This window comes from Zonotrichia leucophrys, unplaced genomic scaffold (assembly GCF_028769735.1).
Source record: "Zonotrichia leucophrys gambelii isolate GWCS_2022_RI unplaced genomic scaffold, RI_Zleu_2.0 Scaffold_34_1600103, whole genome shotgun sequence".
In the NCBI taxonomy this organism is placed as follows: domain Eukaryota; kingdom Metazoa; phylum Chordata; class Aves; order Passeriformes; family Passerellidae; genus Zonotrichia; species Zonotrichia leucophrys.
In genome coordinates, this window is record NW_026992239.1 from 558946 (window position 1) to 573363 (window position 14418).

At 57.6% G+C, this 14418-nt stretch overlaps 1 protein-coding gene across 3 annotated transcripts; it reads right to left on the reverse strand.

Annotated features, from left to right (window-relative positions):
* Positions 1–392: 392 nt before the first annotated feature.
* SF1 (splicing factor 1) lies at positions 393–14413 on the reverse strand. 3 transcript variants are annotated; one of them, XM_064737033.1, is made up of 13 exons: positions 13928–14413; positions 12977–13102; positions 11057–11132; positions 9084–9236; positions 8887–8976; positions 8305–8488; positions 8111–8226; positions 7920–8027; positions 7218–7392; positions 5346–5580; positions 4064–4123; positions 2278–2427; positions 393–1363 (listed from the first exon to the last, which is right to left on the reverse strand). In XM_064737033.1, exons 1-13 carry the CDS (start codon positions 14397–14399, stop codon positions 1014–1016), a joined length of 2295 nt encoding a protein of 764 aa, XP_064593103.1. In that variant the 5' UTR covers positions 14400–14413; the 3' UTR covers positions 393–1013. The 3 variants fall into 3 exon arrangements, with proteins under 3 accessions (XP_064593103.1, XP_064593105.1, XP_064593104.1); XM_064737034.1 differs by having other exon boundaries at positions 1063–1363; positions 4064–4118; XM_064737035.1 differs by lacking the exons at positions 11057–11132; positions 13928–14413 and having other exon boundaries at positions 396–1363; positions 12977–13088.
* Between the last annotated feature and the right edge of the window lie 5 nt (positions 14414–14418).

The following is a 14418-nucleotide window of genomic DNA, read 5'->3' on the forward strand; positions in this document are numbered from 1 at the left end:
GGGGGTCCCGCTCCTTTATTCATACACAAAAAAAGCGCGGGGAAAATGGGGGGGGAGCTCTACAAGGGGAGATTTGTTTTTTTTGGGGGGGTTGGGAGGGGGGCCCAGAACGAAGAGGGAGAAACACAGGAGAGGGGGACCCCGAGATTTTTTGGGGAGGGGGGGTTCAGGTTTGTGTCGCTGCAGTGCCCCCCCACCCCCTTACAGACCCTCCCCCCTCAATTCCTGCCCCCCACCCCCTCCTCAATTCAGGGCCGCCCCTGATTTTGGGGTGTTTTTTTGGGGGGGAGGGGGGTAAACCAGTTCACAAGGTGGTCCCGGGGGGGTTTGGTCGGGGGGGGGGGGGCCCATGGATGTGGGAGGGGAGGGTACCCCAAAATCCATCAGTTCATGGGGGGGGGGAGGGAACTCCCGCTGATGGAACAGCCCATTGGACGGGGGGCGGGCAGGGGGGGGCTCCCCACAATCCATCAGTTCTGGGGGGGCTCCCTGTGGTGTTTTAGGGGGGGCTCCTCATCGATTTTTGGGGAGGGGGAGCTCCTTATGATGGATCGGTCCTCGAGGGGGGGGGATCCCCTGATGGTTTTTTTTTGAGGGGGGGTCTCCACAATGGTTTAGTCCTGGGGGAGATCCCCGTAATGGATCAGTCCTGGGGGGGGATCCCATGGTGTTTCTGAGGGGAGGGGGGTCCTCACAATGGATCAGTCCTAAAGAGGGGGGAATCCCCTGATGTTTTGAGGAGGGGTCCCCACAATGAATCAGTCCTTGAGGAGGGGATCCCCTGGTGTTTTTTGAGGGGGGGTCCCCACAATGTTTTTTTGAAAGGGGGGGTCCCCACAATGAATCAGTCCTGGGGGGGATCCTGATGGTGGTTTTTGAGGGGGGGTCCCCACAATGAATCAGTCCTTGAGGAGGGGATCCCCTGATGGTGTTTTTTGAGGGGGGGGATCCCCACCATGTTATTTTTCGAGGGGGGGGGTCCCCGCGCGGTCGGCAGTGTCCCCGAGGCTGGCTCAGTTCTGGGGGGGCGGCGGGGGGGGCGCGGGGGGCATGCCGAAGGGGGGCAGGGCGGGCACCCCCATGCCCATCATGGTGACGAAGTTAGAAGGGTCCATGGGGGGGGGCGGCGGGGGCGGGGGGGGCGCGTACATCAGCCCCCCGGAGCCAGGGGGCGGCGGGGGGGGCGGGGGCGCCCCGGGGGGCAGCGGGGGCTGAACCCCGGGGGGCAAAGGCACCATGGAGGGGCTGCCGGGGAGCGGGGGGGCCCCCGAAGAAGCCGCCCCCCCCCCCGCCGCACCCCCCCCCGCCTGCTGCTGCCAGGGAGGGAGGGAGGCGCTGCCAGCGCTCGTGGTGGTCGTCGTATCTGCAGTTGGGGAAAGAAAGGGTTAATTAGCGCTGGGGGGGTAATTGGAGGGGAAAAGAAAGGGTTAATTAGCGCTGGGGGGGTAATTGGAGGGGAAAAGAAAGGGTTAATTAGCGCTGGGGGGTAATTGGAGGGGAAAAGAAAGGGTTAATTAGCGCTGGGGGGTAATTGGAGGGGAAAAGAAAGGGTTAATTAGCGCTGGGGGGTAATTGGAGGGGAAAAGAAAGGGTTAATTAGCGCTGGGGGGGTAATTGGAGAGGTGGGAAGTCATGGTAAGGGAGGCTGAGGTGATTAAATGTGGGGGTTAATTAACGGTAGAGGGGTAATTGGAAATAGGGGGGACAGAGGATCCCCAAAAGGAACAAGACACCCCCACCCCAGGGGGGCTCATTTGGGTTAATTAGCACTGGGGGTTAATTGGAGGAGATGGGAAGTCATGGTAAGGGAGGCTGAGGTGATTAAAGGTGGGGGTTAATTAATTAAGGGTAGAGGGGTAATTGGGGACAGGGGAAAGTGAAGGGGGACAGAGAATCCCCCCCTCAAAAGGAACAAGACACCCCCACCCCAGAGGAGCTCATTTGGGATTTGGGTTAATTAGTGGGGTGTTAATTAAAGGCAAAACTCTGATTTGCAGGGGACCACCCCCCCCCTCTTAGGGCAACGGGAAATGACCCCAAACCCCCAGGAAATGACCCCAAACACCCAGGAAATGACCCCAAACCCCCAGGAAATGACCCCAAACACCCAGGAAATGACCCCAAACCCCCAGGAAATGACCCCAAACCCCCAGGAAATGACCCCAAAAACCCAGGAAATGACCCCAAAATCCCAGGCAATGACCCCAAACCCCCAGGCAATGACCCCAAACCCCCAGGCAATGACCCCAAACCCCCCCGGGGCGCCCCCAGACTCACTTTGCTGCCAGGGCAAGGGGGTGCTGCTGCTGCTGGGGGGCGGCGGCGGCTGCTGCTGCCAGGGGGGGAGGGGCCCGGAGGGGGGGGGCGGCTGCCCACCGGGCGGGGGGGGCGGCGGGGGCAGCATACCCAGCGGCGGCGGCATCATACCTGGGGAGGGGGCGTCAAATCGGGGGGTCAGGGGGGAGATATCTTATTGGGGAGGGGGAAATTGGGGTGCCAGGAGAGCCAGGGGTATTGGGGAGGGGGAAATTGGGGTGCCAGGAGAGCCAGGGGTATTGGGGAGGGGGAAATTGGGGGGTTTGGGGTGTCAGGAGAGCCATTGATAGAGATATCATAATGGGGAGGGGAAACTGGGGGGGTCAGGGGTATTGGGGAGGAGGAAATTGGGGTGCCAGGACAGCCAGAGATATTGGGGAGGGGGAAATTGGGGGGAATTTGGGGTGCCAGGAGAGCCATTGATAGAGATATCATAATGGGGAGAGAGAATTTGGGGGTTCAGGCGTATTGGGATTGTATTGGGGAGGGGGAAACTGGGGGGGTCAGGGAGAATTTGGGGTGTCAGGAGAGCCAGGGGTATTGGGGAGGGGGAAATTGGGGTGTCAGGAGAGCCAGGGGTATTGGGGAGGGGGAAATTGGGGGGTTTGGGGTGCCAGGACAGAGTTATCTTATTGGGGAAGGGGAAATAAGGGTGTCAGGAGAGCCAGGGGTATTGGGGAGGGGGAAATTGGGGGGTCAGGGGGGATTTGGAGTGCCAGGACAGAGATATCTTATTGGGGAAGGGGAAACTGGGGAGGTTAGGGGGGATTTGGGGTGCCAGGACAGAGGTATCATAATGGGAAGGGGGAAATTTGGGGTGCTCGGGGGGGAATTTGGGGTGTCAGCACAGCCATTGATAGAGATATCATAATGGGGAGGGGGAATTTGGGGGGGTCAGGGGTATTGGGATTGTATTGGGGAGGGGGAAATTGGGGTGCCAGGAGAGCCAGGGGTATTGGGGAGGGGGAAATTGGGGGGGTCAGGGAGAATTTGGGGTGTCAGGAGAGCCACTGATAGAGATATCATAATGGGGAGGGGGAAATTGGGGGGTCAGGGGTATTGGGATTGTATTGGGGAGGGGGAAATTGGGGTGTCAGGAGAGCCAGGGGTATTGGGGAGGGGGAAATTGGGGGGTTCAAGGGGAATTTGGGGTGCCAGGACAGAGATATCTTATTGGGGAGGGGGAAATTGGGGTGCCAGGAGAGCCATTGATAGAGATATCATATTGGGGAGGGGGGAAATTTGGGGTGCTTGAGGGGAATTTGGGGTGTCAGGAGAGCCATTGATAGAGATATCATAATGGGGAGGGGGAAATTGGGGGGGTCGGGGGTATTGGGATTGTATTGGGGAGGGGGAAATTGGGGTGCCAGGACAGCCAGAGATATTGGGGAGGGGGAAACTGGGGGGGTCAGGAAGAATTTGGGGTGTCAGGAGAGCCAGGGGTATTGGGGAGGGGGAAATTGGGGGGCTCAGGGAGAATTTGGGGTGCCAGGACAGCCATTGATAGAGATATCATATTGGGGAGGGGGAAATTGGGGGGTCAGGGGGTACCAGGGTTATTGGGATTGTATTGAGGAGGGGGAAATTGGGGGGGTGGGGTCAGAAGGATTTGGGGTTCCCAAGACCCCCAATGACAGCACTCTCATACTGTGGGAGCAGAGAATTGGGGTGTCAGGGTGAATTTGGGGGGTCAGGGGGTTATGGGGAGGGGGTTTTTGGGGGTTTTTATTTTGGGGAGGGGTCTCACCTTTTCCCTGGTGCAGGCGATAGACCCCAGAGCCCACCGGCGCATTTCCCAGGTACTGATCTTGAGGGAATGAGAGACCGTGGCCTTAAGGATGGGGGGGACCCCCCTCCCACCCCCCAAAAACACCCCCAGACCCAAAAACACAACCCAAAAACACCCCCAGACCCAAAACTATACCCCCACCACCCTAAAAACACCCCCAGGCCCAAAAAAACCACCCTAAAAACACACCCCCAGACCCAAAAACACACCTCAAAAACACCCCCAAACCCAAAACACACACCCCAACCCAAAATACACCCCCAGCCCCAAAACCACACCCCCAGCCCCAAAAACACAACCCAAAAACACCCCCAGACCCAAAAAAAAACCCAGTCCCCAAAAACAGAATCCCAGCCCCAAAAACACATCCAAAGCCCCAAAACCACACCCCCACCATAAAAACACACCCCCAGCCCCAAAAACACACCCCCAAAACCCTCTTTTTTCACCCCAAAAAAGCCCCTTTTCCTCACCCCCACAACCCGTATTTTTCACCCTAAAACCCCTTTTTATCACCCCCCAAAAAAAAACCCCAAATCCCTTTTTTACACAAAACCCGCCGTTTTTTCACCCTAAAACCCCAATTTTTCACCCCCCAAAAAACCCCAAGAACCCCCTTTTTTTCACCCCAAAAACCCATTTTCCATCCCCAAAACCCCTCTTTTTTCACCCCAAAAACCCCATTTTCATTCCAAAAAAAAAAAAATCCCTTTTTTCACCACCCCAAAAACCCTTTTTTCACCCCCAACCCCCCCATTTTTTACCCCAAAAACCCCTTTACTCACTGCAAAAAAAACCCAAAAAACCCCTTTTTCCACCCCAAAACCCCCAAAAAAACCCTTTTTCCACCCCAAAAAAACCTTTTTTCCGCCCTAAAACCCCCAAAAAACCCCTTTTTTCCCCCCAAAAAAACCCTTTTTTCACCCCAAAAAACCCCTTTTTTCACCCCCAAAAAACCCTATTTTTCACCCTAAAACCCCCAAAAAACCCCTTTTTTCACCCCAAAAAACCCATTTTTCACTCCCAAAAAATCCCCAAAATAATAAAAATTTTCACCCCAAAAAACCCCTTTTTCCACCCCAAAAACTCTATTTTTCACCCTAAAACCCCCCAAAAACACCCTTTTTTCACCCCCAAAAAAATCATTTTTCCCTCCCAAAAAAATAAAAATTTTCACCCCAAAAAATCCCATTTTTCACCCCATTTTGCCCCCGATGTCCCCGTGCAGGATCGTCCGTACCCATGTGGTGGGGCCCGGGGTGCCCGGGGGGGTGCGGCCCCCCGCCCATGGGGGGGTGGTGGGGCTGCATCCACGGGGGGGGCCCATTGGGGGTGTGCTGCAGGGGGTGCCCCCCGTGCCCCCCGCCCATGCCAGCCATGGGGTGCGGGAAGCTGTGGGGACCCCCGGGACCCCCGTGCAGGCCGTGGTAGGGACGGCTCTCCGAGGGGGCCGAGCTCATCCAGGGGGGGCGGCTCTGGGGGGCACAAAAATGGGGGTCAGGGGGGGAAATGGGGGGTCAGGGAGGGGGAAATGGGGGGTTTGGGGGGCGTTGAAGGGGTTTTGGGGGGTGTCAGGGGGGTTTGGGGGTGTTGGGGGGGGGAAATGGGGGTTTGGGGGGGAAAATGGGGGTTGGGGGGGAAAAATGGGGGTCAGGGGGGGAAATGGGTGTCAGGGAGGGGGAAATGGGGGTTTGGGGGGGAAAATGGGGACTTTTGGGGGGCGTTGAGGGGGTTTTGGGGGTTGTCAGGGGGGTTTGGGGGGAAAAAAAGGGGGTCGGGGTGGAAAATGGGGGGGGTTATGGGGATTTTGGGGGGCGTTGAGGGGGTTTTGGGGGGTGTCAAGGGGGTTTGGGGGTGTCAGGGGGGTCAGGGGGTGTCAGGGAGGGGGAAATGGGGGGTTTGGGGGGAAAATGGGGGGGTTATGGGGACTTTTGGGGGGCGTTGAGGGGGTTTTGGGGGTGTCAAAGGGGTTTGGGGTGTCACGAAGGGGGAAATGGGGAGTTTGGGGGGAAAAAAAGGGGGTCAGGGGGCAAAAATGGGGGGGTTATGGGGACTTTTGGGGGGCGTTGAGGAGGTTTTGGGGGTGTCAGGGAGGGTTTTGGGGGGGTCACTGACTGGGGAAGGAGCTGCTCCCACTGACCAGGGGCTGCTTTTGGGGGGAACTCAGGGGTGGGTGTGTGAATTCTGGGGGGTCCCAGAGTGGGTTTTGGGGGTCACTCACTGTTCCCACACCTGCCCAGGGGCTGCTTGTGGGGCAGGAACTCAGGGGTGGCTGTGTGGGTTCTGGGGGCTCCCAGAGGTGTTTTTGGGGTGTCACTCACTTTTCTCATATCTGACATGGGGCTGGTTTTGGGGGGTGATTTCAGGGGTAGGTGTGTGAATTCTGGGGGCTCACAGGGCTGTTTTTTGGGGGGTCACTCACTGTTCCCACACCAGGTGTGGGGCTGGTTTTGGGGCAGCAGTTCAGGGGTGGGTTAGGGGGTTCTGGGGGCTCCCAGAGGGGTTTTTGGGGGGGTCACTCACTGTTACCCCACCTGACCAGGTGCTGGACAAGGGGCCAGTTTTGGGGGGAATTCAGGGGTGGGTGTGTGAATTCTGGGGGTTCCCAGAGGGGTTTTTGGGGGGGTCACTCACTGTTACCCCACCTGCCCAGGTGCTGCTTTTGGGGCAGCAGTTCAGGGATAGGTTAGGGGGCTCTGGGGGCTCCCAGGGGGGTTTTTGGGGGGTCACTCACTGTTCCCACACCTGAAACAGGTGCTGGTTTTGGGACAGGAACTGAGGGGTAGGTATGTGAATTCTGGGGGCTCCCAGAGTGGTTTTTGGGGGTCACTCACTGCTCCCACACCAGGGGTGGGGCTGGTTTTGGGGCAGCAGTTCAAGGGCAGGGTTAGGGGGTTCTGAGGGGTTTCTGGGGGGTCACTCACTGTTCCCACACCAGATGTGGGGCTGGTTTTGGGACACCAGTTCAGGGATAGGTTAGGGGGCACTGGGCTGTTTTTGGGGGGTCACTCACTGTTCCCACACCTGCCCAGGTGCTGCTTTTGGGACACCAGTTCAGGGATAGGTTAGGGGGCTCTGGGGGTTCCCAGAGGGGGTTCTGGGGGTCACTCACCGGGGGGGGCTGGCCCCCAGCCTGGCTGGCTGCACGGTGGCTGCTGGACAAGGGGCTGTTGTTGTGGGCGGCGTTGGAGCTCACGGACACCGGGGCCTCGCCCAGCTCGGCCATCAGGGACAGGTACTCCTTGTCCATCCGAGCCTTGTCCTGGGCAGACTGGGGGTCCCCAGGCCTGGCAGGGATTGGGGGGGGCATGGTGAGCTTGGGGGGGGGGGGCTGCACCCCCAAATCCCCCCCCAGCCCAACTCTGGTCCCAAGGAAAAGTTCTGGGGGATTTCAGAGGGGCTGGAGAAGATTTAAGGGTGTTCGGTGGGGTTTTGGGGAAATATCAGGTAGACTGGTTTTATCCCAAAGGGGTTTTTGAGGACTTGGTGGAATCCCAGAGGTTTAGAGGAGATTTTGAAGGATTTGGGGAGATCTTGGGGCTGATTTAGGGAATCTCAAGGTTTGAGAACAGTTGAGCTCTCAGAGATATTTGTACAGAGTTCAGGTGGAATCTCAAGAAGTTTGGGAAGATCTCGAGGCTGATTTAAGGAATCTCAAGGTTTGGGAATAGTTGAGCTCTCAGAAATTTAAGGATTTATAGAAAGTGCAGAAGGAATCTCAACAGGTTTGGGAGGATCTCAGGAGGATCTGGTGGGGTTTTGGGGGACATTTAGTGACTCCCACAAGGATCTGAGGGTTTATTTTGGGGTTCACCTGGCAAACTTGCAGTCGGAGGCGATGTGCCCGGCGCCGCCGCACTTGGTGCACACCGTGGTGTTGGTGATGCTGCGAGTCTCGGTGCTCTGCCACGGCCTCAGGATGCTGGGGAGGGGGATCAGGGTTATTCAGGGGATTTGGGGGGGGATTATTTCTAAATTCATTAGGGGTGGTGGGAGCCCTCTGACCGATTGTCATCCTCCCGCAGGGTCCCGTTGAGCCGCGCCAGCTCCCGCAGCTGCATCTTGCGCAGGTCGTTCTGGTCCTCGGGGGTCTCGATGCCCTGCTTCAGGATGTTCCTGATCTGGGAGGCACAGTGGGTGTCACATTGGGGGGCTGCACCCCTAAACACCCCCTAAACCCATTAGGGACACCCCCAAACCTGCTCCACGGCTTTCTTGACGTTCTCCATGGTGTTGGCGGTGACGAGGGCGTGCAGGGGCTCGTCCTCGCCCGGCAGCATCTGCCCGTCCTTGCGGCCAACCTTGCCCTCCTTGACCGAGCCCTTGCCCCTGATCATGATCTTGGCATTGCACTCCTTCTCGATGTTCTTCAGGGTGTTCCCCCTGGGAATGGGGCACCAGGACAGGCAGCTCACACAGGGGGACACTCACAGAGCTCACCTGTCCTTTACCCTCGCCCTGGGTTTGTTCTGCTTGGGGATTTTGGGGGGATGAACCCCACAAATCCATCAGGGCACCCATATTGTGAGGAGTGGAGAACTGGATCATCGTGAGCTCAGGCATGGTTGTGTCATTAAACATTAAATATTAAACATTATTAAACATTAAATAACCCCGTGTTAATTAGTGGGGGATTGTGGGGTCACCCATACTTGGACCCTGCAGATGTTGGGATGAGAACCCAGCAGCACCTCGGTGTTTCCATGAACTCCCCACATTCCTGGGGTGAAGCCCCCAGCCCCAGAGCCCTCCCAGCCCCCCCAGGATCTCGGGGTACCCACCTGGGCCCGATGAGGAGCCCCACAAAGTTGATCTCGGGGTACTCATCCTGCGGGATCATCACCTTGTCGCTCACCCGCGTTGCTGGCGGCCTGGGGAACGACAAAAAAAAAATAAAAATCGAGGTTCAAACCTTTGGGGGAACCCCAAATTGGGCAGAACCAGCCCCAAATCAGGGTGGGGAGGGGTCTCTCCTCACTTGTAGTCAGCTGGGGGTTTGAAGTCGGGGTTCAGGGCCACCATCTCGGTGATGAGGTTGTGCCTCTCCTCCTCCAGCTTCTTGCGCGTGCGGAACTCGCGCGTGTTCAGGCGCTTCCCCTCGCTGTTGTAGATGGGCTCCGGGGAGGGGGACCTGCTCCGGGGGGTGGGGGGGTCACTGCGAAGCCCCCAGACCCCTCATGGTGTGTGTGGGGGGGGGGGGCTGTACCCCCAGAACCCCCTCCCCAACCCCCGGGTGTGGGGGGGGCTCTTCCCTCCCCTCGCTGTTGGCGATGATGGGGAGGGGGATGTGGAAGGGTGGGGAGGGGTCCCCAAACCACCACAAACCCCCCCCCCACCATGGCCACCCTGTGCCACTGCCCCCACCCACCCCCAGGAGGGGATAATTGGGGATGTAGAGCGTTAATTAACACCCAATTAAGGCCAGCAGAGCACAGCCCTCCCCCTCCCCAAACCAGCCCCTCTCTCTGCCCGTTCCGCCTTTGCTGGGTCAGGGTTTGGCCCCTTTGTGCCCGGTTTTGTTGTTTCTCCCTGGCTTTGCCCCGTTCCTGCTCCTTTTCTCCCAGGTTGTGCCCAGTTCTCCCAATTGTATTTTTATTTTTTTTGCCCAATTTCCCGGTTTCTAGAGGAGGAAAAGGTCTGGGGGGGCCGCGCGGCTTTGGCAGCCCCGGAGGGAAGAGTCAAGGTCGCTTGAGCTGAGCCGTGTCGGGGTGAGAAAATCAGATTATGATTAAAAATCAGAATTATCAGCGAGGAAGGAAAAATAAAAAAAAATAATAATAATAATAAAAAAAAAAAAAAGAGTCAGAATCGCTCGGGTTTGGTTAAATCTTGGCTCCCCTTCCCCCAACCCCAAAATAGCGAAATTTTGGCAGCGGCTGCAAGAAGGGAAGAGATTAAGGCGGATCCTCCAAAAACAGCCGGCGCGGGCGACAGTCGAACCTGCCCCCGGTTTGGGGGGAAAAAGCGACTTTTCGGGGTTGGCAGCAGCCGGGTCCTCGGTGGAACTGCGACGTCACTGTCCCCGCTCGTGATTAATCGTTAATTCATTAATTAATCCCCCCCCAGAACCAGCGCTAACGACGCCGCAGCGGGGGAGCGGCCTCGGCCCGGGGGCGCTGCAGGAGCAAGGCTGGGTTAGCGTGGGGGGCCTGCGCCCCCCCAAACCTGGGAGACCCCCAAAACCTGGGGCTGTGGGTGTGCTGGGGTGGGGGGGGGGGTGTGAGACCCCTCCCCAAAACCTGGGGGGGGGGCAGAGGTGTCCCCTTCCCCCCCGGTCACCGCAGGGTGAGGGACCCCCGAAAGGTGAGGGACCCCCAAAAGGTGAGGGATCCCTGAGGACACAGGGACCCCCCCCCACCCAGAGTTGGGGACCCCCCCCACAAGAGCAGGGGGTCCCTGAGGGGTGAGGGACCCCCCATCCTGCCCTGCCACAGAAAAACGGGGCCAAAACAGGAGGAAAAGGTGAAGAGAGGGAGTGCAGGGGGGAATTTGGCTCTTTGAAGGGGCAACAGCAGCTCTGCCCCCCCCCTCAGAGAAAAACTGGGGTGAAAAGGGGGAGAAAGGAGAGGGAAAAGGGGGTGCAGTGGGGCTGGGGGTGCTCATTAAGCCCCCAGAGCTCATTAAGCCCCCACTGCAGCTCATTAACCAGCCCCAGGCTGGGCTCAGGGGGAACACCCCAAATTGGGGAGGGCGATGGGGGGGGGGTTCCAGAGCAGCACCCCCAAACTGAGGAATGGAACACCCCAAACGGGGGGGGGGGGGGGCCTGGATCCAGAGCAGCACCCCCAAATCCAGGTGGGGAAAATAAGGGGAGGGAAAAGGGGGGGGTCCCGAGCTGTCCTGGATTGGGGAGGGGGGGGGGGCACAGCCAGGGGGGGGCTCCCCAGGTTTTGGGGGGGGCCCGGGAGGGGTGCCCAGGTTTTGGGGGGGGCAGGGGGGGGAGGTCCCGACCTGTCCTCGGGGTTAGGGGGGATGCCCAGGTCTCCCGTGCGCAGTTTGCGGGTCAGGTCTTCGATCTGCAGTTGCACTGGAAGGAACCCGGTCCCGGAGAGGTGAGAGAGACACAGTTACAAAACACCCACATTTTACACCCCCCAAAATAAAAAAAAAAATTAAAAAATAAAATAAAAATCATTCCTACCCCAAAATTATCCTGTTCCAACCTAGCTTGGCTGGGTTTATATTTAATTTTTTTTTTTTTTTTTTTCTCTACCTACACCGGCTCCATGGCACCAAAACCAGGCATTAATGCCCTAAAACCAAATGGTTAGGGTGAGAAAAAGCAGGTGTTGTTAGCTAAAATTGACATTATTAGCAGAAAAATACACCTTCTTAATGATAACAGCAGGTTATTAACCCAAAAAACACATTTGTTCCCCCCCAAAAAACGGGTTATTACCAAAAAAAGCAGGTTATCACAAAAGAAAAATAATCACATTGTTATCAAAAAATTCACAGTTTTACCCAAAAAAAGCACATTATTACCAAACCTCCTGCATTCTTATGGAAAATCTAGAGATTGTTATCATAAACCAGACATTATTACCTAAAATAGAAGATTATCGGTCAAAAAAAAGACATTATTTCCTAAAATATCACACTGTTACCTAAAATGTGAGATTATTACTAGAGAAGGTAAAAGTTATTACCTAAAACAATCACAGTTTTATCTAAAACAACCACAATTTTACCTAAAATGAGAGATTATTCCTTAAAAAATTCACATTGCCTAAAATAAGCACATTATTACCCAAAACACATGACTACTACTAAAAAAAGCAACTGTTATTACCTAGAACAGGAGATGTAATTAAACACAGTCATTATTACCTAAAACACCTGATTTTACTAAAAATAAAGGTTATCAGAAGAAAATTGTTACCTTAAAACACACAACAACCGCTAAAAATAAATTATTGTTAAAAAATGAACGTGGTTAACCAAGAGATTGTTGCATTGATGACACATTTTCACCTAAATCTGCATAAATTATTGCCCAAAATTTCAAGTTTTGGGTTAATTAATTTCCCCCATGTCCCAGGGGGGTTTGATCCTGAATCCCAGGGGGGTTCTGACCCCAAATTCCCCAGATTTAACCCAAAATTTGGGGTTGTTCCTGATGTGATCCCAAATCCTGGAGGTTTAGCCCTGGAATCTCAGGGGGTTCTAACCCCAATTTCAGGGGGGTTTAAACTCAGAAATCTGTGGGTTCTGACCCTAAAATCCCATTTTTCCCCCAAATTTTACCAATGTGGGTGTGCTCCTGCTCGCACCTCAGACTTGTGGGGTGGGCAAAGAAATCTGAGCCCAAACCCTGAGTTCTGACCCGAAACCCTGAGATCTGAGCCCAAACTCTCATTTCTGACCCTAAACCCTGAGTTCTGACCCGAAACCCCAAGCCCTGACCCCAAATTCCGAGCTCTGACCCTAAAACCTTAGCTCTGAGCCTGAACCCCAAACTCTGACCCCAAACCACAAGCTCTGACCTCAAACCCCAAATTCTGACCCTAAACCCTGAGCTCTGAGCCCAAACCCTGAGCTCTGAGCCCAAAGCCTGAGCTCTGAGCCTAAAACCCAAGTTCTGACCCTACACCCTGAGCCCAAACCCCAAATTCTGACCCTAAACCCCGAGCTCTGAGCCTAAACCCCAAGCTCTGACCTCAAACCCCAAATTCTGACCCTAAACCCTGAGCTCTGAGCCCAAACCCTGAGCTCTGAGGCCACACCCCAAATTCTGACCCTAAACCCTGAGATGTGACCCCAAACCCCAAGTTCTGAGGCCAAAGCCTGAGCTCTGAGCCTGAACCCAAATTTCTGAGCCCACACCCCGATCTCAGTGATCCCAAACCCCCGTTTTCCCCGAACGGTTACCGATGTAGGCGCGCTCCTGCTCGCGCGTCAGCCCGGGCGGGATCACCGTGGGCATCCCCGGGATCACCGTCTTCTGCTCCAGCGAGTCCTGGTTCCAGCGGCTGCGCTTCCGCTTCCGCGGGAAATCTGCGGGGAAACGCCGCGGTTCGGGCAAAGCCGCCAGCGCTGAGCCCCCCTCGGGGACCGGGGAGGGGTTTTGGGGGGTCTGGGGGTGTTAAAAGGGGAGGTTTTGTCTCTCTGGAAAGGGTTTGGGGAGTCCCGCTCTGAGGGTTCCACTTTGGGTTTGCGTGTTCTGACACGTGTCCCAGCCGGGGTGGAGGCGGTGGGACCCCCAAATTGGGGGGAACCAGGAGCGAGGACCCCCAAATTGGGGGGGTTACAACCCCCGGAAACCTCCAAATCGGGGGAATCAGAGCCCGGGGATCCTCGAAATGGGGAGCTACAGCCCCAAAATCCGGGGGATCAGAGCCCGGGGAACCCCAAACCGATTGGGATCAGAGCCCAGGGACCCTCGACTCGGGGGGATCTGAAGGCGGGGACCCTCAAAATGGGGGGATCAGATCCCAGGGGTCCTCAAATTGGAGGGATCAGAGCCCAGGGACCCCCAAATTGGGGGATTACAAACCCCAGAAACCCCCAAATTCGGGGATCAGAGCCCCGGGACCCCCGGATACCCCCAAATATTGGGAATCAGAGCCCAAAATGGGGGGCTTAGAGCCTGGGGACCCCCAAACCGGTGAGGATCAGAGCCCAGGGACCCCCAAATCCAGGGATTATAACCCGAGGACTCTCGAATCGGGGGTCACAACCCGTGGACACACAAGTCGGGAAGATTTAAGTCCTGGGCAACCCCACAGTTGGGGGGTTACAGCCCGGGGACGCCCCCAGACCCTCCCCGGGGGTCCCACAACCACCCCCAGCCCCCCGGTATCCCCCTGGCCCGGGCCGTACCTGCCCTCCGGGGCTTGTGCGCGGCTCCCGCCCGTCCCCCCGCATCTCCCGGCCCGGTGCCCGCGCCCCCCGCGCCCTCCTCGGGCCGCGGCTGCTGCGGAGCCCCCGCGGGCTGGGGGGGGGCGGCGGGGGCGGCCGGCGGAGCCCCCGCGGGGGCCGCGGGCGGGTCATGGCCGGGCGGCGGCGACGGGAAGCGGAACTGCCCGTAGGGAGCGGCGGGCGGCGGCTGAGGGGCCGCGGGGCCGCCCGGAGGCTGCGGGGCCGCGGGGCCGCCCGGGGCCTGCGAAGGCGGAGGCGGCGGCGGCGGAGGCTGCGCCGGTGGCTGCGGCTGCGGAGGTGGCGGAGGCGGCGGAGGAGGAGGCGGAGGAGGCGGCAGAGCCGCGAAAGGGAAAGCGGCGGCGGCCATGGGGGCGCGGGGGGCGGCGGGGACGGGAGCGGGGCCGGGCTGGGCCGCGCTCGCCCCGGTCGCCATAGAACGGCCCCCGCGCGGC